This window comes from Pristiophorus japonicus, chromosome 10 (assembly GCF_044704955.1).
Source record: "Pristiophorus japonicus isolate sPriJap1 chromosome 10, sPriJap1.hap1, whole genome shotgun sequence".
In the NCBI taxonomy this organism is placed as follows: Eukaryota; Metazoa; Chordata; class Chondrichthyes; family Pristiophoridae; genus Pristiophorus; species Pristiophorus japonicus.
The window spans coordinates 166,248,987-166,276,712 of record NC_091986.1 but is presented as its reverse complement, the minus strand read 5'-3'; the positions used below and the strand labels follow the sequence as shown (position 1 = coordinate 166,276,712).

The following is a 27,726-nucleotide window of genomic DNA, read 5'->3' as shown; positions in this document are numbered from 1 at the left end:
TTGAACCGCACACAGTGAGGAACACGCCCGACGCCGATCTGCATCGTCGACCCCCTTCATTTTCTTGGCCACGAAGTACTGGTTCAAATGGCTCACAAAGTCTGCCTGATTTTCTCCCTCCACAAATCCAATCGTGCTCATTTTGCAAATGTTATGTATGCAATAAAGGTTCAAACTGAGTATTGTTTAACTAAGCAACCGTGGCTCTGCTTTATTTAGGCTCAGAGGGCCTGACTCTCAAAATGGCTGGCCTTTTATACCTGAGCAGCACCATGAGCGTGCTGCTCAGTGGCCTCCAACAATGACGCCATCTGGTGTCTACAAACAGAATGTCATACATGACAGAAATGGCCTCCCAGGGTGTGGCAAAGGCTACATATTGATTTTGCTGAGCTAGAAGGACAACAATTGTTCATTGTGATTGATAGCCATTCAAATTGGGTTGAGGTGTTTCCAATATGGAAAATAACAACAAGTAAAACATTAGACATTTTGCGAAGATTATTTTCTTCATTCGGCCTTTTGGATAATGGACCACAATTTCATTCAGAAGAATTTGCACTATTCACGAGCAAAAATGGTGTGAAACATACCAAGGTTCCATCGTACTACCCTGCTTGGAATGGTGCAGCAGAGCACACTACAAATTGTAAAACGTGCCCTCATCAAACAAATGTTGGATCCAAATCCAAAGAAACGACAGTTGTCATTGGACCACAAATAGGCTAATTTTCTAATAATGTATTGTAATACTCCTCACACAACTACTGGTAGAACACCAACAGAGTTGTTCTCCAACGACAGCCACGAACCAGATTCTCGTTGTTAAAATCAAATTTGGCACAGTCTGTAGAAGAGACACAATTAAGACAGAAAGGGAATCATGATAGAGGTAGAGTAAAAGAGAGAAGTGTGAAATTAAATCAGAAGGTGAGAGTGAAGAACCATCACCATAAATGGGTAAAGTGGTTACCAGGAAGAGTGGTGAAGATATGTGGTCCTCGCACATATTTGGTCAAGAAGTTTGATAATGAACAGGTTAGGTTTGTTCACATTGATATTTTACCCACAGACATGGAAGTAGTTGAAGGTGGGAGTGATTCAATTATTGCTGACTCATCAGATAGTTTTGATACACCAGTAGCATATCCTACATCCAATGTACTGGAAACAAATCCAAGAGAAAGCCAGAATTTAAGTCTGAGTCCAAGTCAGGAAAACAAACAGTCTGAAGTTAGAGAGAGTTCAAATGGAAATCAACGGCATCCCCTGGAGGAAAACTTCCCTCAGGATCAGCCTCGAATGAGTTTAAATTCGACACCATGTTTGGAAGGTTCTTTTCGAGAATGAAGGTATCCTCTTTGAAACAGAAAACAAATGGTTAAGCTTGATTTGTAAATATGGCAAATAATTCCATATCCTTTATTGTGTATAACCATGCAAGTTATGTATGATTGTTTGTTATAATAACTCTTCATTAAGGATGAAGAAGCGTAATGTCTGTAGCTCCATACTGTGGATGCCTGAGTACTGCAGCTAGTGCTGTTTAATAAAGAGCAGGTCACCTGACCAGCAGGTCAGACGATTCCGGAACCTGCAGCCATCTTACAGGTTGTGTGTTGTGTGCTCTCTGAAGATATGACAAGTTCTTAAGTGGCTGTACAGTCCATTACAAGAACCGCAGTCTCTGTCACAGGTGGGACAGATAGTCGTTGAGGGAAGCGGTGGGTGGGACTGGTTTGCCACATGCTCATTCCGCTGCCTGCGCTTGATTTCTGCATGCTCTCAGCGATGAGACTCGAAGAGCTCAGCGCCCTCCCGGATGCACTTCCTCTGCTTAGCGCGGTCTTTGGCCAGGGACTCCCAGGTGTCAGTGGGGATGTTGCACTTTATCAGGGAGGCTTTGAGGGTGTCCTTGTAATGTTTCCACTGCCCACCTTTGACTCGTTTGCCGTGAAGAAGTTCCTAGTAAAGCGTTGCGAACAATGTGGCCTGCCCAGTGGAGCTGATCAAGTGTGGTCAGTGCTTCAATGCTGGGGATGTTAGCCTGGAAGAGGATGCTAACGTTGGTGCATCTATCAGGCCGTGATCCTTACCAATGGATCCATTACAGACCCAATCCACGTCCGGACCGGGGTCAAGCAGGACTGTGTCATCGCCGCAACCCTCTTCTCAATCTTCCTCACTGCCATGCTCCACCTCACAGTCAACAAACTCCTCGCTGGAATGGAACTAAACTACAGAATCAGTGGGAATTTGTTCAACCTTCGCTGTCTCCAGGCCAGATCCAAGACCACCCCAACCTCTGTCGTCAAGCTACAGTACACGGATGATGCCTGAGTCTGCATACACACAGAGGCTGAACTGCAGGACACAGTCGACGTATTTACTGAGGCGTATGAAAGCATGGGCCTTACGCTAAACATCAGTAAGACAAAGATCCTCCACCAGCATGTCCTCGCCACACAGCACTGCCCCCCAGTCATCAAGATCCACGGCACGGCCCTTGACACCATGGACCACTTCCCTTATCTTGGGAGCCTCCATCAACAAGAGCAGGCATTGATGACGAGATCCAACACCGCCTCCAATGCAGCCTTCGGCTGCCTGAGGAAAAGAGTGTTTGAAGACCAGGCCCTCAAAACTGTCACCAAGCTTATAGTCTACAGGGCTGTAGTAATACCAGCCCTCCTTTATGGCTCAGAAACATGGGCCATGTACAATAGACACCTCAAGTCGCTGGAAAAATACCACCAATGATGTCTCCGCAAGATCCTACAAATAAATGTGTATATATATATATACTGAGATCGATAGATTTTTGGGCACTAAGGGATATGGGAATAGGATGGGAAAGTGTAGTTGATGTAGAAGTTCAGCCATAATAAATTGCTCCAAACTAAAATAACAGAGTCCAAAACCTTTGGTGTCCTTTTCAGAATCTTTGCCATGCCAAACATAACATAGGCGTTAGCATCCATAAAGCCCCTGCCACAATGTGGAAACCAACAGGAAACTACGGGCACAAAACCCATGTCTATTATACCATTCTTCTGGGATTCTAAGACAGATTATAACACATAAGATCAAATATTTTTTCCCAATAGACAGGCAGTTATATTATTAATCAGTGCTATTAAGGAAATAGATTTGAATAACAGAATTCTGGCCATTTGGTAGGTTGCATTTGCTTTGAGCCCAGACTTGCCTATTGGCTACAACAACAATCCCTGTGTCCATTAGAGGTCTGTGAGTTTTGCACCCACCCAACATGTTAAAGACATGAGGGGACTCCTGTTACAATTAAATTGAAATTGCAGTCAGACAACACTATGGTAGACTTGCTGGAACTTACAGAAATGCATACATGACAGGTTAGAATTTGTTTTACGCCCATACAGACAATACAGATATAATACAGAAAGTTTGCGTGGCAGGGCTCTGTTCTGTCAAATTCCATCTTAATACTAAATGGACAGTGTGTAGGTACACCAGTGTGCTAATAACAAATAACAAGCAGTGCATTTAATGAAATAATTTCATCAAGGAATTTGGCTGTCTGTTTTATCTGTTTTTAGTTAGTTGGATTATTTACCATACATCACTAGATATTAATGTAACAATACATTTAGATAGTCCTTTGTAGAAACTTATTTTCACCAACAGTGAAGTCATAGTTTAAATACACCACAACAATATTTGTATCTGATGATTCAATAATTCTGGATTATCCACTTTACGTCTTCATTTTTTAGTTCAAATATGTCAATCATTTTTGATTTTCAAGTGTCAGGGGCTTACAGAAGTTGGTTAAAAACCTTACTGATGCTGCAAAAGTGAATCAAAGAATCATTGCTAGTATTATTAAATCCATCCTCTCTTTAGGATACTTCTACTAAAGTACCCATTGAGCATTAAATTAGCAGAAAAATATTCAACTTTGTCCCAACATTATTGACTACTGTTTCTTTTCCATACATGATATATATCTACATGTTTCACCACTGAAATTTCTCTTGTATGATAATGTCATTTCAATAAATGAATGCAGCTAATGAGCAAGGCATCATATTAATGGGGAGTTAGAGTGCAATTTACTAATGAAAGCTTTTTGTGAGACATCACTTTGATTCTCAGGATATTTAAATTCTTATTAATGGGTTTTGTTGATGCAAAACGATTTGATAAATCAATTTATTATATATTAGATTGTGACAGTTTACAAACTTAGTTTTCACTGAAAGATGTTTAGGTAGAAATTCAACAACATTTATGGCCCAGCAGCTCATGCATCAGTTTCCTAGAAAGATGCTCCTCAATTTAAGCCTCTCTTTTTTGCTGAGCTCTCACTTGAATCTGTCTGCTAATTTAGTTAGCCTGACACTTGTCACTTTAATTAGAGGGGCATAATTCTGTTTTCATATGGGGACCCTCTGCTTTACTTTACTTATAATGTCAGCTGATCAGATAGCAGGAATAGGCAATGTGTGTGACCAAATTCATAGATAAGCTTGATAGTCTTGAAGCGGGAGTAAAGTTGCAATGGTAAAACCTATAAGGGAAAATAAATCACATAGATCACAACAACAACAAATTGCATTCATATAGCGTCTTTAACATAGTAAAACATCCCAAAGCGCTTCACAGGAGCATTAAGAGAGAGTAGACAATGTTTATACAGTAGGTGTAATTTATCTAGATTTTCCATAGGCCTTCGATAAGGTACCCCATAATAGACTGATGAACAAGGTCAGAGAATGTGGAGTCAGGGGACAAGTAGCAGAATGGATAGCTAGCTGGCTTCAAGACAGAAAGCAGAGAGAAGGAATAAAGGGTGGCTATTCAGAGTGGCAGAAGGTGGGTGGTGTGTTCCACAAGGATCAGCACTAGGGCCAGTGCTGTTCACAATTTATATTAACGATTTGGAATGAAAAACACAATTTCCAAATTTGAGGATAACACCAAATTGGGGGGGATAGTCAATACTGAGGAGGACTGCAACAAATTACAGGAGGATATTAATAAATTTGTAGAATGGGCATATAATTGGCAAATGAAATTCAACACAGATAAATGTGAGAAATTACATTTTGGTAGGCAGAATAGGGAGGTCACTTATTAATTGAAGGGTACAAGTCTAGTTGGGGTAGAGGAACAAAGGGATTTCGGAGTACAAATACACAAATCGCTAAAAGTTGCGACACAGGTTAGCCAGGCCAAAAGCAAACCAAGCACTAGAGTTAATTTCTAGAGGTATAGAATTGAAAAGTAAGGAAGTTATGCTATACCTGTATCGAACCTTGGTTAGACAACACTTGAGTACTGCCATATTATAAAAACGATATAGAGGCACTGGAGAGGATGCAGAGAAGATTTATAAGGATGATACCAGAAATGCAAGGGTATACATATCAGGAAAGGATGAATAGGCTGGGTTTCTTTTCTCTTGAAAAGAGAAGGCTGAGGGGTGACCTAAAATTACGAAAGGTTTTGATAGAGTGGATATAAAGAGAAGGTTTCCACTTGTGGGGAAGAGCACAACTAGAGAGCATCAGTATAAGATAGTCACCAAGAAATCCAATAGGGAATTCAGAAGAAACTTCTTTACCCAAGGAGTGGTGAGAATGTGGGATTCGCTACCACGGGGAGTGGTTGAAGCAAATAGTACAGATGCATTTAAGGGGAGGCTAGTCAACATATGAAGGAGAAAGGAATAGTTATACTGATAGATTTAGATGACGAAAGACGGGACGAGGCTCGAGTGGAGCATATAAGTCAGCATGGACTGGTGGGACTGAATGGCCTGTTTCTGTGCCGTATATCCATCCGATGTAATTCTACATTATAAATAACATTTGACGCCAACCACATAAGGAGATATTAGGGCGAATTACCAAAACGTGGTCAAAGAGGTATGTTTTAAGGAACATCTTAAAGACCGAAAGAGAGGTAGGAGAGGCGGATAGGTTTAGGGAGAGAATTCCAGAGCTTAGGAGCTAGAGGCAGCTGGAGGCATGGCCACCAATGAAATCAGGAGTAGAGTGAGAGCTTCTTGCTTAATTTTAGTACAGATTAGTTTCAGAGACTTTGCTGGTTAGAAAGTGCATGTAGCTCACTAACAATGATAGCATGATATACTTTATTTCCTATGTAACAAGGAGCATTACGAAATAGATTTAAATTCACTGTGAACATTATTCTGTTAGCATATTACTTCTTCCTTCTGAGGCAGTCCCTTGGAGCGAGGATGACTTGTTTCCACACTAATACAAAAGCAAAATACTGCAGATGCTGGAATCTGGAATAAAACAGAAAATGTTGGAAATCTCAGCAGTTCAGCATCTGTGGAGAGGAAGCAGAGTTAACATTTCGGGTCGGTGATCTCTCTTGTCTTCTATCCTATCACAGACCTTTCCTTTTGTTCTTTCTTCCCCTCCCCCTTTCAGTGCTTGTTAAGAATCTGTTCTTTTCGAACATTCTCCAGTTCTGACGAAGGGTCATCGACCCGAAACGTTAACTCTGCTTCCTCTCCACAAATGCTGCCTGACCTGCTGAGATTTCCAGCATTTTCTGTTTTTATTCCACATTAATATGAGTTCTCAGGTGACTGATGAGTCCAATGCAGGATCTACAGTCTCTGTCACAGGTGGGGCAGATGGTGGCTGGAGGGACGGGTGCGTAGGTTGTGCTCCTTCCACTGTCTATACTTGGTTTCAGCTTGCGCCCGGCGAAGAGACTCCAGGTGTTCGGTGCCTTCCCGGATGCTTCTCCTCCATTTTAAGTGGTCTGGGGCCAGGGATTCCCAGGTGTCAGTGGGGATGTTGCAGTTTTTCAAGGAGGTTTTGAGTGTGTCCTTGAAGCATTTCCTCTGCCCACCTGGGGCTCGCTTGCCGAGTCGGAGCTCTGAGTAGAACGCTTGTTTTGAGAGTCTAGGATCGGGCATGCGGACAATGTGGCCCATCCATCGGAGCTGATTGAGCGTGGTCAATGCGAGAACCCTGACACTGGTGCGCCTGTCCTGCCAATGGATTTGCAGGGTTTTGCGGAGGCAGCATTGGTGGTACTTCTCCAGTGCTTTGAGGTGCCTACTGTACATAGTCCATGTCTCTGAAGCATATCGGAGGGCGGGTATCACTGCTGCTCTGTAGATCATGAGCTTGGTGCCGGGTTTGAGGTCCTGGTCTTCAAATATAGCATATTACATATAAAATAAAACAGCCTTTTTATATACAATTGACCTTGTCTCGATAGTGTTCATCAATCTGTCTTTCCGAAGTTAGGAGAAAGGCACGTTTGTACGTGCAAGGTTACGGTGTCCAGTTCATGCAATGTGGGGTTCCATTGGTACTACCTTGGGGCATGCTATCGTATGACTAAATATTGGGCAGTAAAGGTAAACTCCTGATACTGGAGGACACATAATTCACTTACAGGAGGGAGCAGTGATGCTGAATTCGAGAGAATATCTAGTGCAAATTCAAAATTTGTAATATCTAAATTGGTTCAGATTATCTACTAATGCATGCAGAGCCATCCAGCTTCAATCAGCAAAGGGCAAAAATATTCATTTTCTATATGTTATATTCTATATACCACAATTCTGAAAATGTCAGCTAACCAAAAATTTATGATAAATTTACAGATTTATCAAAAATTCTCTCGAGGTAGTATTTTTCCACCTTATGGTCCATTTGTATCAGATACAAATGTTGTGGAAGATAATGGTCTTGAGGTTCTGATTATTTTCAAACCTGTAAATACCCGAGGTGTTACATTATGTATTAGACCTGTTATGATAAACTGAACAATCTGTTAAGAGTGCAGTTTTCTTATAAATATTAATTCTCCATAAAAATGAATTTGCATGAGGTAATTTACTCTTTATATAATTTGCCCAATATTTGTTCCACTGATTTCAATGGAAGGAATATTGGATGGATTCCGCAACAGGTGGACTATCTGCTTCACCAGGTTACCGCAGAGATGGAAAAGTTGACCCCAGTCACTCCCAGATATCCGCCATTCTCTATGTAATTGTATTTTTCTTTTGTATTAGTTTTATAGTACATTCACACTGTAAATTTAGTGTTGGTGGGAAACCGTTTCAGCTTTGCACCAGCTCTAAACTTGAGTATAATTAGGGTCTCGAGGCCTAAATGGACTCACTCAGGTGTCAGGTTGGATCCTCGTTGCAGATTCAGGCTGTATTTATGCAGTAGCTGCAGCATCAGTGTGAAGCAAAACCATTATGCACTGATCACACAGTTGTGTGAATATACCCTTGGTGATTCAAGCATGGTTAGCAGAACGTTTATTTTAACCATATGAGCATAGGAAGAGGATCACTCATTCAAAAGTAACAACTTATGTTTGTTTAGCGTATGTGAAATTATACACAGCGCTACATTGCAGAAAATGGAATAATACAGATTGAATGTTGAATTAACGTGTGGTAGGTACAAAAATAACTTGTCCCTCTTGTACTACAGGGAATTTTAAAAAGTAGCTACATTTCTATTTGTTGAGAATTTGTAAAAGCCTGTTATTCAAAATATTGCCTAATTCAATGCCCCACCAGCGTGAATGGAAGATGTTTACATTAAACAAAATGTTACTATTTATGATACTTGACAGACATAAAACTTTAGATGCTTACAATTGATTTTATACTGGACCTATGTTTTAATTCTCTCTGATATGGTAAAGAAGATAATAGTTTATTTTAAGTGTACTATGAATTAATAGAATTTTGTGGTTCTGTGCTTTTTCCGAATTCATCTTCACCTCATTTAATATACAGAATATTAATGTTGCAGATTTTGTCTGACAGAAAGAAACTGCAAGTGACAATTAGTATTTGAAAACGTATTAACCTTGACTGTTATGACCCATAAGTAGGCAGACACAGCGTATAATGGAGCGAACAAATGGGCGTAGATCAGTGGTGCCAGATATCTTCCCATTTTGTGCTTGACATGTATTTCCGGTCAGGATACCATCAGGCGCCAGTAGCTCCTGCCAGAAATAGGTGGAAGCTTCATTATAATATTAATACAGGATCTTAATTTTACTTAAATGCATTGAAAGTCCAGAGTTGATAGGCTGCTCCTTTCAATAGAAGTGTGTTTAAAGAGACAGCCAGCAACTTTCAGATGCAATTTAAAATTGTTTTTTTATACTTTTGCTGATTTGTTTTTTATGGCCAACTCTGTGGGGAAAGAGATTTTTAGAAAGTCTTTAACTGCAGCCATATTTGAAGGCAACCTATCCTTTGAAACAATGGGCATTCCTCTGTATTTGTGTTACTTCGATGAAGAGGAGGAAGCATGAAGGAATGCACAGGAAGACAGTTTACATTGTTGGAAGACTGTGCCTATAAATCATTATCCCCACAAATACATTAGTAAACAATAACAGACTTACCTAGAATTATTTGAATAAAAATGTGTGCAGAGTCTTCAATTCCCCAGAGAATCTGGGACAGTGTTGTGTCACATGCTGCAAGCTGACCTGGAGCCAAATTGCATTTTTTTTTTAATTCACAGGGTTTGGGCGTCACTGGCAAGGCCAGGATTTATTGCCCATCCCTAATTGCCTTGCTAGGCCATTTCAGAGGACAGTTAAGCGTCAACCAGATTGCTGTGGTTCTGAAGTCACATATAGGCCAGACCGGGTAAGGACAGCAGATTTCCTTCCCTAGAGGACATTAGTGAACCAGATGGGTTTTTATGACAATCCAGTAGTTTCATGGTCACCATTACTGATACTAGCTTTTTATTCCAGATTTATTTAACTGAATTTAAATTCCCCAGCTGCCGTGTTGGGATTTAAACTCATGTCACTGGATTACTAGTCCAGTAACATTACCACTATGCTACCGTTATGGCATGGCATAGCCAGTGGCAGTTAAGGTCATTGAAGTTCTTTCACCTTGGACTTATACCAGACTGCACCAGGGGACACCATCAATATTAGTCAATGTGCAGTCCACAGATGTATTATGCAGATGACTGACAGGCACCAGAACAAGCAACCTCTTGGATAACTGGCAGCTGCAGGAGAGGCCTTGGGTTTCTTCCAAATGATAGCAAATACCAAAGGACTGGCACACTTGATTGCAAACATGTAGCCCTACATGCTCCTTTACACATGAATACATAAACTTCACGGGGTACTACTGAGCAGCTCAGTCTGCACCGTGTGCACAGGATCATGCAGGGAAACACACACTTCCTCTGCAGCAGTCGCAATACTTTTATTTTAAAGCATTCTACCATATATCCATTATTTGATCCACAAAGAAAACAACAACAACTTGCATTTATATAGCATCTTTAACATAGTAAAACATTCCAAGGCGCTTCACTGGAGCATTTACAGACAAAATTTGACATCGAGCCACAAGATATTAGGACAGGTGATCAAAAGCTTGATCAAAGAGGTAGGTTTTAAGGGGCATCTCAAAAGAGGAGTGCAAGGTAGAGAGGTTTAAAGAGGGAATTCCAGAGCTAAGGACCTAGATGGCTGAAGTCACGGCTGCCAATGTTAGGGCAAAGGAAATCGGGGAATTCTCAAGATGCTAGAATTGAAGGTACGCAGAGTTCTTGGAGGACTGTAGAGCTGGAGGAGATTACAGAGGGGCGAGGCCATGGAGGGATTTGGAAACAAAGATGAGAATTTTATATTTAAAGCATTGCTGGACCAGGAGCCAGTGTAGGTCAGCGAGCACATGGGTAATGGGTGAATGAGACTTGGTGCAAGTTAGGATATGGGAAGGAGAGTTTTGGATGAGCTCAAATTTATGGAGGGTGGAAGATTGGAGGTTGAAATAATTGAGTCTAGAGGTAACATAGAAACATAGAAATTTACAATGCAGAAGGCGGCCATTTCGGCCCATCGTGTCCGTGCCGGCTGACAAAGAGCCGCACGACCCTCAATCAGCAGCCCTGAAGGTTACATATAAACCAATGAACAATGGCAGAAAGGTAAAGAGCACCCAGCCCAACCAGTCCGCCCCACACAACTGTGACATCTCTTACACTAAAACATTCCACAGTCCACCCCAACCGGAGCCTTGTGATCTCCTGGGAGAGGCAAAAACCAGATCAAAACCCAGGCCAATTTAGGGAAACAAAATCTGGGAAAATTCCTCTCCGACTCATCCAAGTGATCGAACCTAGTCCAGAAGAACACCTTGGCCGTATTCGATTCCCTGCAGTACTTACCATTATATCTGCACCGGCCAACAAGAGGTTATCCAGTCTAATCCCAATTACCAGCTCCAGGTCCGTAACCCTGCAAGTTATGGCATTTTAAGTGCCCATCCAACCATCTCTTAAAAGTGGTGAGGTTTTCTGCATCCACCACTCTTCTAGGCAGTGAGTTCCAGAACCCCACAACTCTCTGCGTAAAGAAGCCCCCCTCAAATCCCCTCCAAACCTTCCACCAACCACCTTAAAACTATGCCCTCTCGTAATAGACCCCTCCACCAATGGAAATAAGCCCCTACTATCCACTATGTCTAGGCCCCTCAATATATTTGTACACCTCAATGAGGTCTCCTCTCAACCTCCTCTATTCCAATGAGAATAAACTCAGCCTATTCAATCTGTCCTCATAACTAAGATTTTCCATTCCAGGCAGCATCCTAGTAAATCTCCTCTGCACCCTCTCTAGTGCAATCATGTCCTTTCCTATAATACGGCAACCACAACTGTAAGCAGTACTCCAGATGTGGCCTAACCAAAGTATTATACAATTTAAGCATAACCTCCCTGCTCTTGTATTCTATGCCTTGGCCAATAAAGGCAAGCAGTCTGTATGCCTTCTTAACCACTTTATCCACCTGGCCTGCTACTTTCAGGGATCTGTGGACAAGCACTCCAAGGTCCCTTTGTTCATCTACACTATTAAGTGACCTACTACTTAATGTGTATACCCTTTCCTTATTAGCCCTCCAAAGTACATTACCTCACATGTCTCTGAATTAAATTCCATTTGCCACTGCTCTGCCCACCTGACCAGATTTATATCCTCCTGCAGCCCATGACTTTCCTCTTCATTATCAACCACACAGCCAATTTTGGTGTCGTCTGCAAACTTTTTAATCATATTCCCTATATTCAAATCTAAATCATTGATATATACCACAACAAGCAAGGGACCCATTACTGAGCCCTGCAGAACCCCACTGGAAACATCCTTCCAGTCACAAAAACACCCATCAACCATTACCCTTTGCTTTCTATCTCTAAGCCAATTTTGGATCCAACTTGCCACTTTGCCCTGGATCCAATGGGCTTTAACCTTCATGACCAGTCTACCATGTGGGACCTTATCAAAAGCTTTGCTAAAGTCCATATACACTACATCGTACATACTACCCTCATCGACCCTCTTGGTTACCTCCTCAAAAAATTCAATCAGGTTAGTCAAACACGATCTTCCCTTAACAAATCCGTGCTGACTGTCCCTAATTAATCCTTGCCTTTCCAAATGTAGATTTATCCTGTCTTTCTGGATTTTTTTCCAATAATTTTCACACCATTGAGGTTAGGCTGACGGGCCTGTAATTACTCGGCCTATCCCTTTCTCCCTTCTTAAACAAGGTTACTATATTAGCAGTCCTCCAATCCTCCGGCACCATGCCCAAATCTAAAGAGGACTGGAAAATGATGGTCAAGGCCTCTGCTATTTCCTCTCTTACTTCGCTCAACAGCCTGAGATGCAGTTCATCCAGGTCTGGGGACTTATCTACTTTCAAAGCTGGATGAGAGTTTCAGCAGCAAAGGGGCTGAGGCAGGGGCAGAGTCAGGCGATATTCCAGAGGTGGAAGTAGGCGATCTTGCTGTTGGAGAAGATATGGGGTTGGAGTTTCAGTTCAGGGTCAGATAGAATGCTAAGTTTGCCACTGGTTCAGCCACAGATGGTTGCCAGGCAGGTGAATGGAGCTAGTGGCTAAGGAATGAAATTTGTGGTGGGGGCCAAAAAATATTGCTTCAGATGTTGTCGCCGTGGGGTAACATGTAAATGAGAAATAGGGGGAACCAAGGATGGAACCTGGGGGACTCCAGAGACAATGGTGCAGAAATGGGAAGAGAAGCCATTGCAGGAGCTTCTCTGACTATGACTGGATAGATGAGAATGGAACTAGGCGAGGACAATCCGACTCAGCTACTCAACGGAGGGCTACTCAATGGACGAGAGACGTTGGAGGAGGATGGTGTGGTCAACCATGTCAAAGGTTGCAGACAGGTTGAGAAGAATTAGGATGGATAGTGCACCACAGTCACATAGGATGTCATTTGTCACGTTGATAAGGGCCCTTTCAGTTCTGCGGCAGGGGCTTGATTGGTTCAAAATGGAGTTGTGGGAAAGATGGGCATGGATTTGGGAGGTGACAACATATTCAAGGAGAGAAAAGGAAGGTTGCAGATGCGTCGGCCGTTTGCAAGGACAGAGGTTATCAAGGGTGATATTTTTGAGGAGGGAGGTGATGATGGCAGATGGGGGACATTATCAGAGGAGAAAGGATAAGAGAGAGGAAATGTGCAAGGTTAGCTTCTAGAAGATTAAGACTACCCACTGCAGGCCTAGCTCAATACCCGTCCATTGTAGCTGTGTATAGCTGCCCAGCACAGGTACAACAAGGTGCATGCATCCACAAAAGCCTTCATCGAATACACCATAGGTACGGTACAACAAAAGATACTGATGCCTGACAGACTTGGAGGCATCCAGCAGTACAGGTTTGGCCAAGTATTACACCTCATCACCATATTGCTGCATGCCTCATAGCTTTGCAGTACAATGAGGAATCAACATGGTATACCTGATAGAGGAGAGCACTGAGTATCAGTGGGGAAATGGCTTACAGGAGGCTAACATGGGATGTCAATCAGCAAGCTCTCCTTGAGTAGATCTTCTCATAATGATCCCATCCACCCTTTGCATAAACAGTCCTCCGTACATCTTCACCATGTCCTTAACAAATGCGGCTTCACCCACTATTTTTCAAATATCTGCCATTTCTGTTTCCTGATGATACAATATCCAACATCATAACAAGAACACTCCCTGGACACAGTACAACTTGAGTGCAGCCAAATTTTATTTTTCTAAATGTGATCTATGTGTCTCGCTAGTGTTTGTTACCTTGATGCTTCCTTTTGTTGATAGTGTGTGATTGATGTGTTCTACTACTTAATCGCATGCTTCTGCCAAGTGCTGCCCCTATAGCTAGATCATGTGAAATGACTGGCTGCTGTATGCCCATGAGAGGCTCTTGAAATAGAAATGGCCCTTGACCGCTCTAAATAGCCACGACAGCAGCTATCCCTGCTCACTTTCTTGTACTTTTGTCATCATTGGAGAAGATTAGCAGAATAATGTGGTTGGCTTGTCATCCTGAGAGATACTGACATTACTCGAGGCCATTCCACACCTGCCCTTTTCCTGGGTACCAGCTCAGCATATCCACTGATCTGTGTGACAGCAGACTCAATGCAGGAGTAAGACTATGAAGCCCCTCGCAACAGCTTTCCATGTGATCCCCAAGCCTGACCAAGGAGTATATTGCAGCTACCTGAGTGTTCATGGCCAATGCAATGATTGGCTTCTCCTGTGACATAGAGGAGGTAGCCTTAATTGCAAATATCCATGGCGTTGCCATGTGCTTTCTGTTATGTTGATTTTGTGTATCAAAACACACATGCATGGTGTGGACTCCTCCGCACTGACTACCGTCTGCTTTTGCTCTTTAACGTTCTGTGTATCACTCAGTAGAATGTCCTCAAACTCACTCAAAAGAATCTTTCAGGGTGGATGTAAATGTGTTGTTTTAGATTAAGGGAAAGAGCATTTTTTAATTTGTTTTGCCTGATGAGGATGACACTGGCAAGGCAGCATTTGTTGCCATTCCTTGAGTCAATAGGACCTAAAGTCACTTGTAATCAGACCAGGTAGAGGTGGCAGGCTCCATTCCCTGAAGGGCATGAGTGAACCAGTTGGGGCTTTTACAAAACCTGGCAGCTTTCATGCTCTGAAACTGATTTTATTGAATTCACTTACTGTAACGTGTTAGCTAGAATGGGGTGAATTTTGCAGGGGGTCAGTGGGCCTGATTGGTGGTTGACCGAGTCAGGACCCCACTGTCAACCCACCGCCACGCATCTTTCCCAATGTTGGGTCTGTCAGTGCTGAGCAGATCTGATACGCAGTGGCACGGGAAGCAATTCAGGTCATTATGACCTTGTTAACAGACCATTAAGAACTATTTTGAGCTCACCTTCAGAGTTTACCAAGTCGCCCATGGAATCGACACTGCTCGGGGATCACGTCAAGTAAGCAAGTCGGGGTTGAATGGCCATGGAATCATATTATTGACAGCTGAAAATGTGCTATTAAAGCTCCCATCTCACAGCTGTTCACTTTCCAAGCTCAGAAGCTGTTGCTTATTGCATTTTGAAGATAGATTGAACTTTATGCACATTGCAAGTGTTTGGAGCAAACACTCTATCCAGTGCCACCTCATTGGAACAACCTATCTCACCATTGACAGATTGGTTCTGTCATCTCAACTTCACCTGCCATCTATTACATCAGCATCGGTGCCCTTGAGATTATTTCACCTTAGTCCTCAGAATCCCACCACAATCAACCCCAACACCAGTAGCACCAGGCACACCAGCAGCACCAACAACAACAACACCAAACTTCTCCGTAATCAATTTATGCTACACAGGACACAGGGCATCAGCACCCGACCACACTGCTGCCCAGGACACTAGGAATGGCCTCACCATGGCCAGATTTACTTCACGACGCTGCCACATAATGCTTCAGGTTGGCTCCACCCCACACCAACATCATAAAGCATCCCTATAATGTCCAAGCCATTCCTTTCACACTCACCAACATTGCAGGGGATACTGTTATGTCTCACCATTCACTGCAGAAACTTTACATGAACATTGCATAAAACACCCAAATGCCTACCCTTGTGTGTTGTTGGTTGGTCTGATTGCACTAGGATGAGGGTAAGTGTGAGGGGTGACTAGTGAGATGGGGAAGTGCTAATGTAGATAGAGAGAGGGATGGGTGGAGGTGCAAGGTAAGTTGGTGTGAATAAGGATGTGAAGGAGTAGGGTAGGGAAGGCAGAGTGATGGGGATGTGATGAGTGGCACAGCAGGATGAGGTTGAGTGTGGCTTTACAGTAACGTTTCGTGATCGACTGAGATCATGGAAAGGTTTGCTCCACTGTAGCCTGGTCCTCCTGATGACATCCCTGCTTGTGCCCTCCTGTGCAATGTGCAACCAGGCTGCATTGGCGTCCCGGGGAGGTCTCTTCCGCCCATTGGAAGGGAAAAAAACCTCCATGCATGTTGTGACTCCCTCCATAAGCATATGAAGGGAGTTATGGAGAGCCTGGGTGCAGCTGTGCATCTTTGTGCAGTGCTCGTCAGTCTTTGCAGTACCTCAATGCTGTAGAACACTGACAGCACAACTGTCAAAATCAATTTGTTCATGGTCCCTTTAAGGAAACCGGCTGATGACGTGTCATCAGATTACATCATCAGACCCGCTTCCCTTTAATTGGCCGGGCAATCTTAACAAGCCCAGACGGGGAAAATCATTTTGGACAGTGGGCTGAAGCCAACAGTGAGGCTGAGACCCGCCACCAACGTCACCCGCCATGGACCTGCCAAGATTGGTAAAATACAGTTCAATGTTTCTGTCGGTTCCTGGCCCCTAAAGAAAGAGAATGTGTTATGGTGCTCTTGATGACAACTTAATGATATGTTGCTGTAACAAAATGCAATGATTTCTCCATTGCATAGTTTTTTTGCTTTGTCTTTTTATCATGGTACCTTTGGGATTAAAAACCATGTTGAATTAAAGAAATGATCTGATTGGCTGATGCACATTAGTATGAAAACAAAGAGAAGCATCTATAGGTTGCTGCAATGTAACAGAAGGTAACTTTACTTTGATACCTATACATAAGTGTTGGTCGACTCAACTTGCCTAATTCTCAGTTCAATAGAAACAGACAGGCTGGGAGATCAGTTGGATTAGTCTTTGAACTCTACTGAGTGATGGCTGTATGTGTGTGGATAAACATCATTTTGTTTCCCTTTTGTCCTGGGAATGAAGAAAAGACTTTGGGAGCGAAATTCAGTACCGACCCGATTCCCGAGTCGAAGTGGAACTTCCTGCACCCTGCGCAGAAGTCCCGCCCTGGCGGCGAAATTGGGGTTACCGCCCCACGAGAGGAAGTGGAGCGCAATGTCATGCGCTCCAGTTCCTCTCGGGGATGGGACTGGGGTGCTAACCGCGGGAATTTTCCAGTGCGATGCGGCAAGCCGCGTAGAGCTGGCGGGAGCACAGGGCCCTCCCCTTCTGTTAAAGGGGAGGGCGTGCTGCCGACTCTGCATCGGGGAAAAGGGGCCACCACTACACCACTGAGGAGTGCGTGCCAGGCTGCAACATCATGCAATGAACCACGCGATTTCAGGAGGGCAAGGCCGTGACTGGTAAGTTGGCCATTTTTCAAAATGTCGGCGCTGCACATCCCCTTTAATTTTCGCTCTGCGAGCAGTCTGAAGCTCGGTTCGTGACCCACAAGGCTGGCCAGGACATCGCCCACGGCAGCCTCTCGGGACGCTACCGAATTTTCCCTCCAGGATCGCTGCACATGGTGATGATGTTGGTTAGCGCCTCTGCTAACTCCCGCTGAATTTCACGGGAGTCGGTAGCGGCCCCGTGCCCGGGCGAGAAGTCATTTGTGCGAGCAGGAGGTGCAAACAATGTGAATTTCTCCCCATTGATCTGTTGGGAGGCAGGGGGACATTCTTTGTAGACAATTTGATGGACAGCTTTGTACCCAGGAGTTGTCTGATGTAGGTTTATATTTGGCAGCCTTCCCAGCTCACCAATCCTTTTGAAGTCATCAGAGAAAGACAGGAAGCTTTGGGGAAAGTTACCACTGAGGCATGCTCAAAGATCTGTTTCAGTTCCAGTTTTACATTGCGTTTTAATGCAGGGATCACAACAGTTTATGTTCCATATTCCAAGAGGGAATAGTTAAGCTCTGTGCATTATTATAAACCTGTTTGTCCTTGCTAATGTTTATCCAATTACGCTTAATAATTCTGTTTCGTGTTTTATACCTAAACCAATGTACTAATATGCATGACATGAATAGTTACTTCATGTTACATACGGTCTTCACTTGCAAAAGGAGTAGAAGGGATTAAATCATTGATTTTGGCTGGAGGATATGCAGGGATACTCGTGTATCAGCATGTTGCCCATAATGAATGTGATTACGAGAGCAAACTTTATGGAGATGCGGTGGATAGAAGAATTTGTTAGGGGGAACAGCAGTTAAAGATGATGGGCAATCATGGATAGCTTGCAAAGTATTGTAAGACTGTGTGGGTGGTAACTATTCATGTCATGCATATTAGTATATTGCACTAGTATGAAGTTGTTACATTTTTGAGGTTTCTTTACTTTCTTAATTCCAGATTTTTTTGATTTCTGTGTCTCAGACTAGATTGTAGGTGAGCTCTGGCTTTCATTTGCTCAGATAGCTAGATACATTTGTTGTGTACCCTGAGAGGACACAGTGAACTTGCTTCAGTTTATTTTAGTTACAAGCCCTCACATGATCCTCATTGTTTTCAAAAAGTGGCAGAATAACACTATTCTAGACTTTGACTTGGTCTCTAACTGCTAACCAAATTTATTAAAAAGTAACATAACAAATATTTGTCAGCAATTGTTAAGCTTAGGTAAATCTTCTTGTGGTAATGAAAAATGGCTTGCAATTAATTGTTCTGCTAAATTTTGATGTAATATTCATGATTTTGTAAATAATATCTATGACTCTTATTTTCATCTCACTGTCCTCAGAAGCTGTCTGGCCTGCTATTTATTTTTGAAGGCTTCAGACAAACTTGTTCTACAAACTGATTCACTTGTTTAGCCACCTGAAAATCACCTAATGGAAGGATCTATTTGTTTAAATAATAATTCCACTGCCCCATGAGAAAATGAGGGCATCTGCTTTGAATTCCCTTTTACTGACAAAAAACACCAATACTCGCTAATGAGTGAGCTCCCAATGAGAGATGTGTCATCAAGAGCTCATCCACAATATATAAATTACGCTGAAAGCAGAAACATAAGCGGGTTCAGCACACCAGTGGTCAAGTCAGTGCTAAGATTGCACTGCCCGAATGGAAGGCCAATAACAGTGGGGCTTGACGTATGGTTGGTGAAGGTATGCTTGGTGAGAGCAGACGTATCTCACTGACTAGGGTAGAAGTGGGGCCCACTTGGATGTGCAGGCAGGGATTGAGGCTGTTCCCCCTGAAGAGAGGCCAATTAAAAAAAAATTCAAAGCAGGGCTTTTGTGGATACTATAAAATAAACATCCTTGGTGAAGGTTCCGAGAGGAAGCATCTTGGCATTCAAACTCAGTTTTTTTAGGGCCCATATCTTTGGCAAACCATCTATAATTATGTGGGCACAGAAACTCTTTACTTTGGATTTTGCTGTATTCGAGGTATTTTTAACATATTAGTTTTCGTAAAGTTAGCTTCTTTTTATGGCCAGTGACCTGATTCTGAATGAAATCATGGAAGCATTTTATCATTATTATAATGACTTTTAAATGATGTTTCCAGATGTGAAGCACACTCAGAGACAAAAAGCAGCATTGTTCTTCTGGATGCACTTGGCAGCAGCATCACTATAACTGGAAATAAGATTCACGTCATTAGTGAAAGAACAGAATTTCTGGAAGGGAAATATAAGGTACTTAAAGAATTAAAATGCATTTACAAACATTTATATACCACTTCTGATAAATATTGTTTCAACTACTATGCAAATATAATATAAATATTTGTTTTTATCTGCAGATAAAATTATTTTGCTGTAATAGGACATTACTGTGGCTTTCTCCCTCTTCCTCTTGTACTTGTCTTCCCACATACGTACACCTTCTCTCCTGAGAGGGCAGGGCACCTAGTTCCAGGCCTATGCGTAAACCACTCTATAACCAAACATTACAAGGTACACAAAAGCAATTGTACCTTCATCGTGGGAAAACATCTGACCTCCAGTTGTATGTGTATATAAATTTGTAGGGCTGAATATTTTTATTTAATGGTTAAGGCTTTTTATATTTTGGAAAATAAATTGTTGTCTTCATTTTTCTAAGTTACTTCTTGTCCATTCTCCTCTAGACAAGAATTGAATTCAACCTTTACTAATGGGAATAAAGTTTCCACTTCCCGCTGGCAATAAGGCATCCCAAATGGGTGTGAGAGTACAACACAAAATGAAAATACATGCCTCAAATAGTACAATTTTTGCCATTTACAATGAAAATGCTGTACGGGGAAAGACCAGCTGGTCCATCGAGCTTGGACCGCACATGATCCCTGTAGAATTATGATTCACAATACCACCCACAACCCGCCCAGCGGCCATGTAATCTCTTTGGAGAGGTTAAAATCAAGGCCAATTTAGGGAGAAAAAAATCTGGAGAATTCCTCAGGCGATCAAAACTAATCCAGGGGATTATATTGATCTTGATTTATATTGGCCCATATTTTGTGGCCTCTACGGGTGCATACGTGCCTGGAAGGGCCATGCAAGCTTTGGGTTTTCATGTTCAAAGTGCATGCACAAAAACGTTGAATTTGCGATCTGTCAAGAATCCCCAGGAAAAGGACATCCTGGGGTGGAGGGTTGGGCCATTTGCCCAATGTCTGCCCAGCGAATGGCCATGAAATTCTTATGCCTGGTAAAAGCAGGCGTAAGGTTTACTTTTACCAGCGTAAGAGTTTAAATGAATATATAAATATATTTTTTTCAATTATTTAAACATTAAAAAATCTGTACAATAAGGTATGGTTGTTATTATTTGCCCCTTTAAAACATTTACATTTATTTTTCAAAACAATTGCATTTTTGTTTTAAATATTTAATTAAATGTCATTTTAATTAATTTTAAATATGCAAAGTTTAAAAAAATGTATTTGATGTGCACTTGCATTTTAGGGAGTATTCCCATTCATGCTTATGGGGATACCATACATACGGAATCCCCATAAGCATGAATGGGCATTCCCTTCTTTCAGCCGTACTGAGGGAGTGCTGTACTGTTGGAGGTACAGTCTTGAGGATGAGATGTTAAACTGAAGCCCTGTCTGTCCTCTCAGGTGCATGTAAAAGATCCCATGGCACTCTTCGAAAAGGAGTAAGGGAATGCCCCTCCAGTGTTCTGGCCAATATATATCCCATAACCAATATCACTGAAACAGATTATCTGCTCAATATCTCACTGCTGTTTGTGGGATCTTGCTGAGCACAAATTGGCTGCTGCGTTTCCTACATTATAACAGTGAATACACATCAAAAAGTACCTTATTGGCTGCAAACCGCTTTAGAATGTTCGGAGGTCATGGAAATAGCTATATAAATACAAGTTCTTTCCTTTTACATAATTCTGAAAGCATTCAGTGGATTATTTTACAAATTAATGCAGTGCATTATAATAGTTTGAATGTGATGGCATTTGGGTCAGCACTCGTGTAACTGGAGTCCAAGTGCTGTAATAAAATTTAAAGTGCCATTTTGAATATTACCCCAATCAACAATATTAATCCTCTGTTCGCATCAAATAAGTATCAATGAAAATATAGAAACATAGAAACATAGAAAGTAGGTGCAGGAGTAGGCCATTCGGCCCTTCGAACCTTCACCACCATTCAATATAATCATGGCTGATCATGCAACTTCAGTACCCCATTTCTGCTTTCTCTCCTTGATCCTTTTAGCCATAACGGTCACATCTAACTCCCTTTTGAATATATCTAATGAACTGGCCTCAACAACTTTCTGTGGTAGAGAATTCCACAGGTTCACAACTCTCTGAGTGAAGAAGTTTCTCCTCATCTCGGTCCTAACTGGCTTACCCCTTACCCTTAGACTGTGACCCATGGTTCGGACTTCCCCAACATCGGGAACATTCTTCTTGCATCTAACCTGCCCAATCCCGTCAGAATTTTATATATTTCTATGAGATCCCTCTCATTCTTCTAAATTCCAGTGAATATAAGCCCAGTCGATCCAATTTTTCTTCATATGTCAGTCCCGCCATCCCGGGAATCAGTCTGGTGAACCTTCGCTGCACTCCCTCAATAGCAAGAATGTCCTTCCTCAGATTAGGAGACCAAAACTGTACACAATATTCAAAGTGTGGCCTCACCAAGGCCCTGTACAACTGCAGTAAGACCTCCCCGTTCCTATACTCAAATCCTCTCGCTATGAAGGCCAACATGCCATTTGCCTTCTTCACCGCCTGCTGTACCTGCATGTCAACTTTCAATGACTGATGTACCATGACACCCAGGTTTCGAGCAGCTCCCCTTTTCCTAATCTGTCACCATTCAGATAATAATCTGCCTTCCTGTTTTTGCCAGCAAAGTGGATAACCTCACATTTATCTACATTATACTGCATCTGCCATGCATTTGCCCACTCACCTAACCTGTCCAAGTCACCCTGCAGCCTCTTAGCATCTTCCTCACAGCTCACACTCCACCCAGCTTAGTATCATCTGTAAACTTGGAGATATTACACTCAATTCCTTCGTCTAAATAATTGATGTATATTGTAAATAGTTAGGATCCCAGCACTGAACCTTGCGGTACCCCACTAGTCACTGCCTGCCATTCTGAAAAGGACCCGTTTATTCCTACTCTTTGCTTCCTGTCTGCCAACCAGTTCTCTATCCATGTCAATACATTATCCCCAATATCATGTGCTTTAATTTTGCACACTAATCTCTTGTGTGGGACCTAGTCAAAAGCCTTTTGAAAGTCCAAATACACCACATCCACTGGTTCTCCCTTGTCCAGTCTACTAGTTACATCCTCAAAAAATTCTAGAAGATTTGTCAAACATGATTTTCCTTTCATAAATCCATGCTGACTTGGATCGATCCTGTCACTGCTTTCTAAATGCGCTGCTATTACATCTTTAATAATTGATTCAAACATTTTCCCCACTACTGATGTCAAGCTAACCGGTCTATAATTCCTTGTTTTCTCTCTCCCTCCTTTTTTAAAAAGTGGGGTTACATGAGCTACCCTCCAATCCATAGGAACTGATCCAGAGTCTATAGAATGTTGGAAAATGACCACCAATGCATCCACTATTTCTAGGGCTACTTCCTTAAGTCCTCTGGGATGCAGACTATCAGCCCCTGGGGATGTATCGGCCTTCAATCCCATCAATTTCCCTAACACAATTTCCTGACTAATAAGGATTTCCTTCAATTCCTCCTTCTCGCTAGTCCCTCGGACCCCTATTATTTTTGGGAGGTTATTCGTGTTTTCCTTAGTGAAGACAGAACCAAAGTATTTGTTCAATTGGTCTCCCATTTCTTTGTTCCCCATTATGAATTCACCTGATTCTGACTGCAGGGGACCTACATTAGTATACTAATCTTTTTCTCTTCACATACCGATATAAGTTTTTGCAATATTTCCCCCCTCCTAATTAAACCCTTAGTCCTCCTCTGCTGAAATCTAAATTTCTCCCAGTCCTCAGGTTTGCTGCTTTTTCTGGCCAATTTATATGCCTCTTCCTTGGATTTAACAGTGTCCCTAATTTCCCTTGTTAGCCATGGTTGAGCCACCTTCCCCTTTTTGTTTTTACGCTAGACAGGGATGTACAATTGTTGTGGTTCATCCATGTGATCTTTAAATATTTGCCATTGCCTATCCACCGTCAGCCCTTTAAGCATAATTCGCCAGTCTATCCTCGCCAATTCGCACCTCATACCATCGAAGTTACCTTTCTTTAAGTTATGACCCCTAGTCTCTGAATTAACTGTGTCACTCTCCATCTTAATGAAGAATTCTACCATATTATGGTCACTCTTCCCCAAGGAGCCTCCCACGACCTGATTGCTAATTAATCCTCTCTCATTACACAAGAGCCAGTCTAGGATGGCCTGCTCTCTCTTGTTGGTTCCTTGACATATTGGTCTAGAAAACCATCCCTGATACACTCCAAGAAATCTTCCTCCACAGTACTGCTACCAGTTTGGTTAGCCCAATCTATAAAAGAGCGGTTACTGTTTTATTCTGCCCTTTCTCTTATCCTTTCTCTCTGTTTCTCTCACTCTGCCTTCTTCCAATTCTTTAAGTGGAAAGGACTTGCATTCATATAGCAGCATGTCGTATCCTGAGGATGTCCCAGAGCGCTTTGCAATCAATGGGTTACTTTTGAAGTGCAGTCACCGTGATTATGTAGGCAAGCACGGCAACTAATTTTGCACACAGCGAGGTCCCACAAACAGCACATGAATGTTGTTTGTGGTATTGATTACATAGAAACATAGAAAATAGGTGCAGGATTAGGCCATTCGGCCCTTTGAGCCTGAACCACTATTCAATAAGATCATGGCTGATCATTCCCTTCAGTACCCCTCTCCTGCTTTCTTTCCATACCCCTTGATCCCTTTAGCCATCAGGGCCATATCTAACTCCCTCTTGAATATATCTAATGAACTGGCATCAACAGCTCTCTGCGGTAGAGAATTCCAGAGGTTAATAACTCTCTGAGTGAAGAAGTTTCTCCTCATCTCGGTCCTAAATGGCTTACCCCTTATCCTTAGACTGTGACCCCTGGTTCTGGACTTCCCCAACATCGGGAACATTCTTCCTGCCTCTAACCTGTCCAATCCTGACAGAATTTTATATGTTTCTATTAGATCCCCTCTCATTCTTCTAAACTCCAGTGATTACAGGCCCAGTCGATCCAGTCTCTCCTCATATGTTCAACCTGCCATCCCAGGAATCAATCTGGTGAACCTTTGTTGCACTCCCGCAATAGCAAGAATGTCCTTCCACAGATTAGGAGACCAAAACTGAACACAATATTCCAGGTGTGGCCTCACCAATGCCCTGTACAACTGCAGTAAGACCTCCCTGCTTCTATACTCAAATCCCCGAGTTATGAAGGGCAACATGCATTTGCCTTCCTCATCGCCTGCTGTACCTGCATGCCAACTTTCAATGACTGATATACCATGACACCCAGGTCTTGTTGCACCTCCCCCTTTTCTAATCTGCTGCCATTCAGATAATATTCTGCCTTCATGTTTTTGTCCCCAAAATGGATAACCTCAAATTTATCCACATTATACTGCATCTGCCATGCATTTGCCCACTCACCTAACCTGTCCAAGTCACCCTGCAGCCTCTTAGCATCCTCCTCACAGCTCAAAACACCACCCAGCTTAGTGTCATCTGAAAACTTGGAGATATTACACTCAATTCTTTCATCCAAATCATTGATGTATATTGTAAAGAGCTGGGGTCCCAGCACTGAGCCCTGCGGCACCCCACTAGTCACTGCCTGCCATTCTGAGAAGGACCCATTTATCCCTACTCTCTGCTTCCTGTCTGCTAACCAGTTCTCTATGCACGTCAATACATTACCCCCAATACCATGTGCTTTAATTTTGCACACTAATCTCTTATGTGGGACCTTGTCAAAGCCATTTGAAAGTCCAAATACACCACATCCACTGGTTCTCCCATTTCCACTCTACAAGTTGCATCCTCAAAAAATTCCAGAAGATTTGTCAAGCATGATTTCCTTTTCATAAATCCATGCTGACTTGGGCCAATCCTGTCACTGCTTTCCAACTGCGCTGCTATTTCATCTTTAATAATTGATTCCAACATTTTCCCCACTACTGATGCCAGGCTAACCAGTGTATAATTACCCGTTTTCTCTCTCCCTCCTTTTTAAAAAAAAATGGTGTTCCATAGGAACTGATCCAGAGTCGATAGACTGTTGGAAAATGATCCCCAATGCATCTACTATTTCTAGGGCCACTTCCTTAAGTACTCTGCGATGCAGACTATCAGACCCTGGGGATTTATCGGCCTTCAATCTCATCAATTTCCCTAACACAATTTCCTGACTAATAAGGATTTCCTTCAGTTCCTCCTTCTCGCTGGACCCTCGGTCCCCTAGTATTTCCGGAAGGTTATATGTTTCATCCTTCGCGATTGAGGGACAAATGTTAGCTGAGACTCTTGGAGAATTCCCTATTCTTTTAATCGTACCATGGAATCTTTTATGTCTATATCGGCAGCCAGACATGACCTCAGTTTAACATTTCATCCAAAAGACAGTGCCTTTGGCAATGCCGCACTCCCTCAGTATTGCACTGAAGTCTCAGTCTAGATGATATGCTTGAGTATTTAGTGGGACTTGAAGCCATGACCTCTGACTAATAAATTAGCCAAATTGATGCTTTTTTTCTTTCGCCTCTTTCACTCTCTATGGGCTCAAATTTGGCCCACCCATTTTTTTGGCGCACTCATGTGAGATGTGCCAACTTCCTAGGCTCAAAACGGCGCCAAAAAGATGTCCCCGGATTCTGGCCACTTTGTTGACTCTCCCGGGGCTTGGCATGGCATGGCAATTCCATTGGGGGAGCGGAGCTAGGGCCTACGCGTGAAAGAGTGCCGACAGCGCTGCGCATGCGCATTGGAGCGCTCACGCATGCGCAGTAGTGAATAACATTGGCAATCAACCAGTTCCCTGTGCCCGCCTGGTCATCCTGCCCGCACCTATCCCCGACCGAGTGGCCTCTCGCCCCAGCTGGCCCACTGACCTCCCGGGCCTGAGTTAGGAAGGTAGGACTTAAGTTTTATTTTTTATTTCTTCTTGATGGTTTTTATGCTTCTTGAATGTTGTTGTGTTTTGTTTAGTGTTTTGTAAGGTCCTCTCCGCTTCCCTTCCCGCCCCTATCTTTGGCTACCTGCGCTGATTTCTTCACTCTCCGCAAGGGTTTTCTGTGCGGCCACAAGTAGCCACATACGCTGGCCTAAGTTAGTTTGGAGCAACTAGTGGCTTAAATGGCCAAAACTGGCGTAGGTGGCTGGTAACACCCCCTTTTGAAAAAAACTAAACTAAACTAAAAAAAATCCTAACTGACTCACTTACACTGGCGCAAATTGAATGTGAAAAATGGGGATTTTTAAGATACTCCAGAAAACTCAAGTTGCTCCAAAAAAAACGGAGCAACTCCTGGGCAATTTTGAGCCCTGAGTCCCAGGCATAATAGTCACTGAGATAAGCCATTTTTTAGAAACAGTATGAATGACTAAGTTATATTAGCAGCGGAATCAAAGGAATGTCATGATTGTCTAAGAATGCCAGAGAATCTTGCTACAGGATGTCCCACATATCTAGTATTCTTAGGAATTTGTTGCTTGTATCTCGTTTTTTTTAAACTGAAATCTTTTCTAAATGAAAAATCTTCATCACAGGAGTACTGCAGTTTTTTAAAATTCAGCTGAGTTTCACAATGGAAATTAAAGTTAATTAGTGATCACTTACACATTAGCTATTTCTAAAATGCATGGTACATTGCAGTAAGACACACGTATATTTAAAACAACATTAATGCTGCATTGTCATCGAACACTTCTTTGTACATACAATATTTTGAATAGTACAATTTTATACAAAAACTATGAACAATTTGTTATTGCTAATTGTAAAACACATTATGAAACTGAGTCTCTGAAAACAAGGAATGGTAGGTCAAAGATTTGATCAGAATAGACAATATAATGATGGTAATGTAATTCATGTTCTCCTTACTATGACCC

At 42.4% G+C, this 27,726-nt stretch overlaps 1 protein-coding gene across 3 annotated transcripts in view; it reads left to right on the top strand.

Annotated features, from left to right (window-relative positions):
* flt1 (fms related receptor tyrosine kinase 1) overlaps window positions 1-27,726 on the top strand; it is a 274,841-nt gene that overhangs the window by 143,407 nt on the left and 103,708 nt on the right. For all 3 annotated transcript variants that reach the window (XM_070892291.1, XM_070892293.1, XM_070892292.1), the window contains exon 11: window positions 19,696-19,825. In XM_070892291.1, the coding sequence (XP_070748392.1) occupies window positions 19,696-19,825 (130 nt within the window). The remainder of the gene's footprint in view (window positions 1-19,695; window positions 19,826-27,726) is intronic.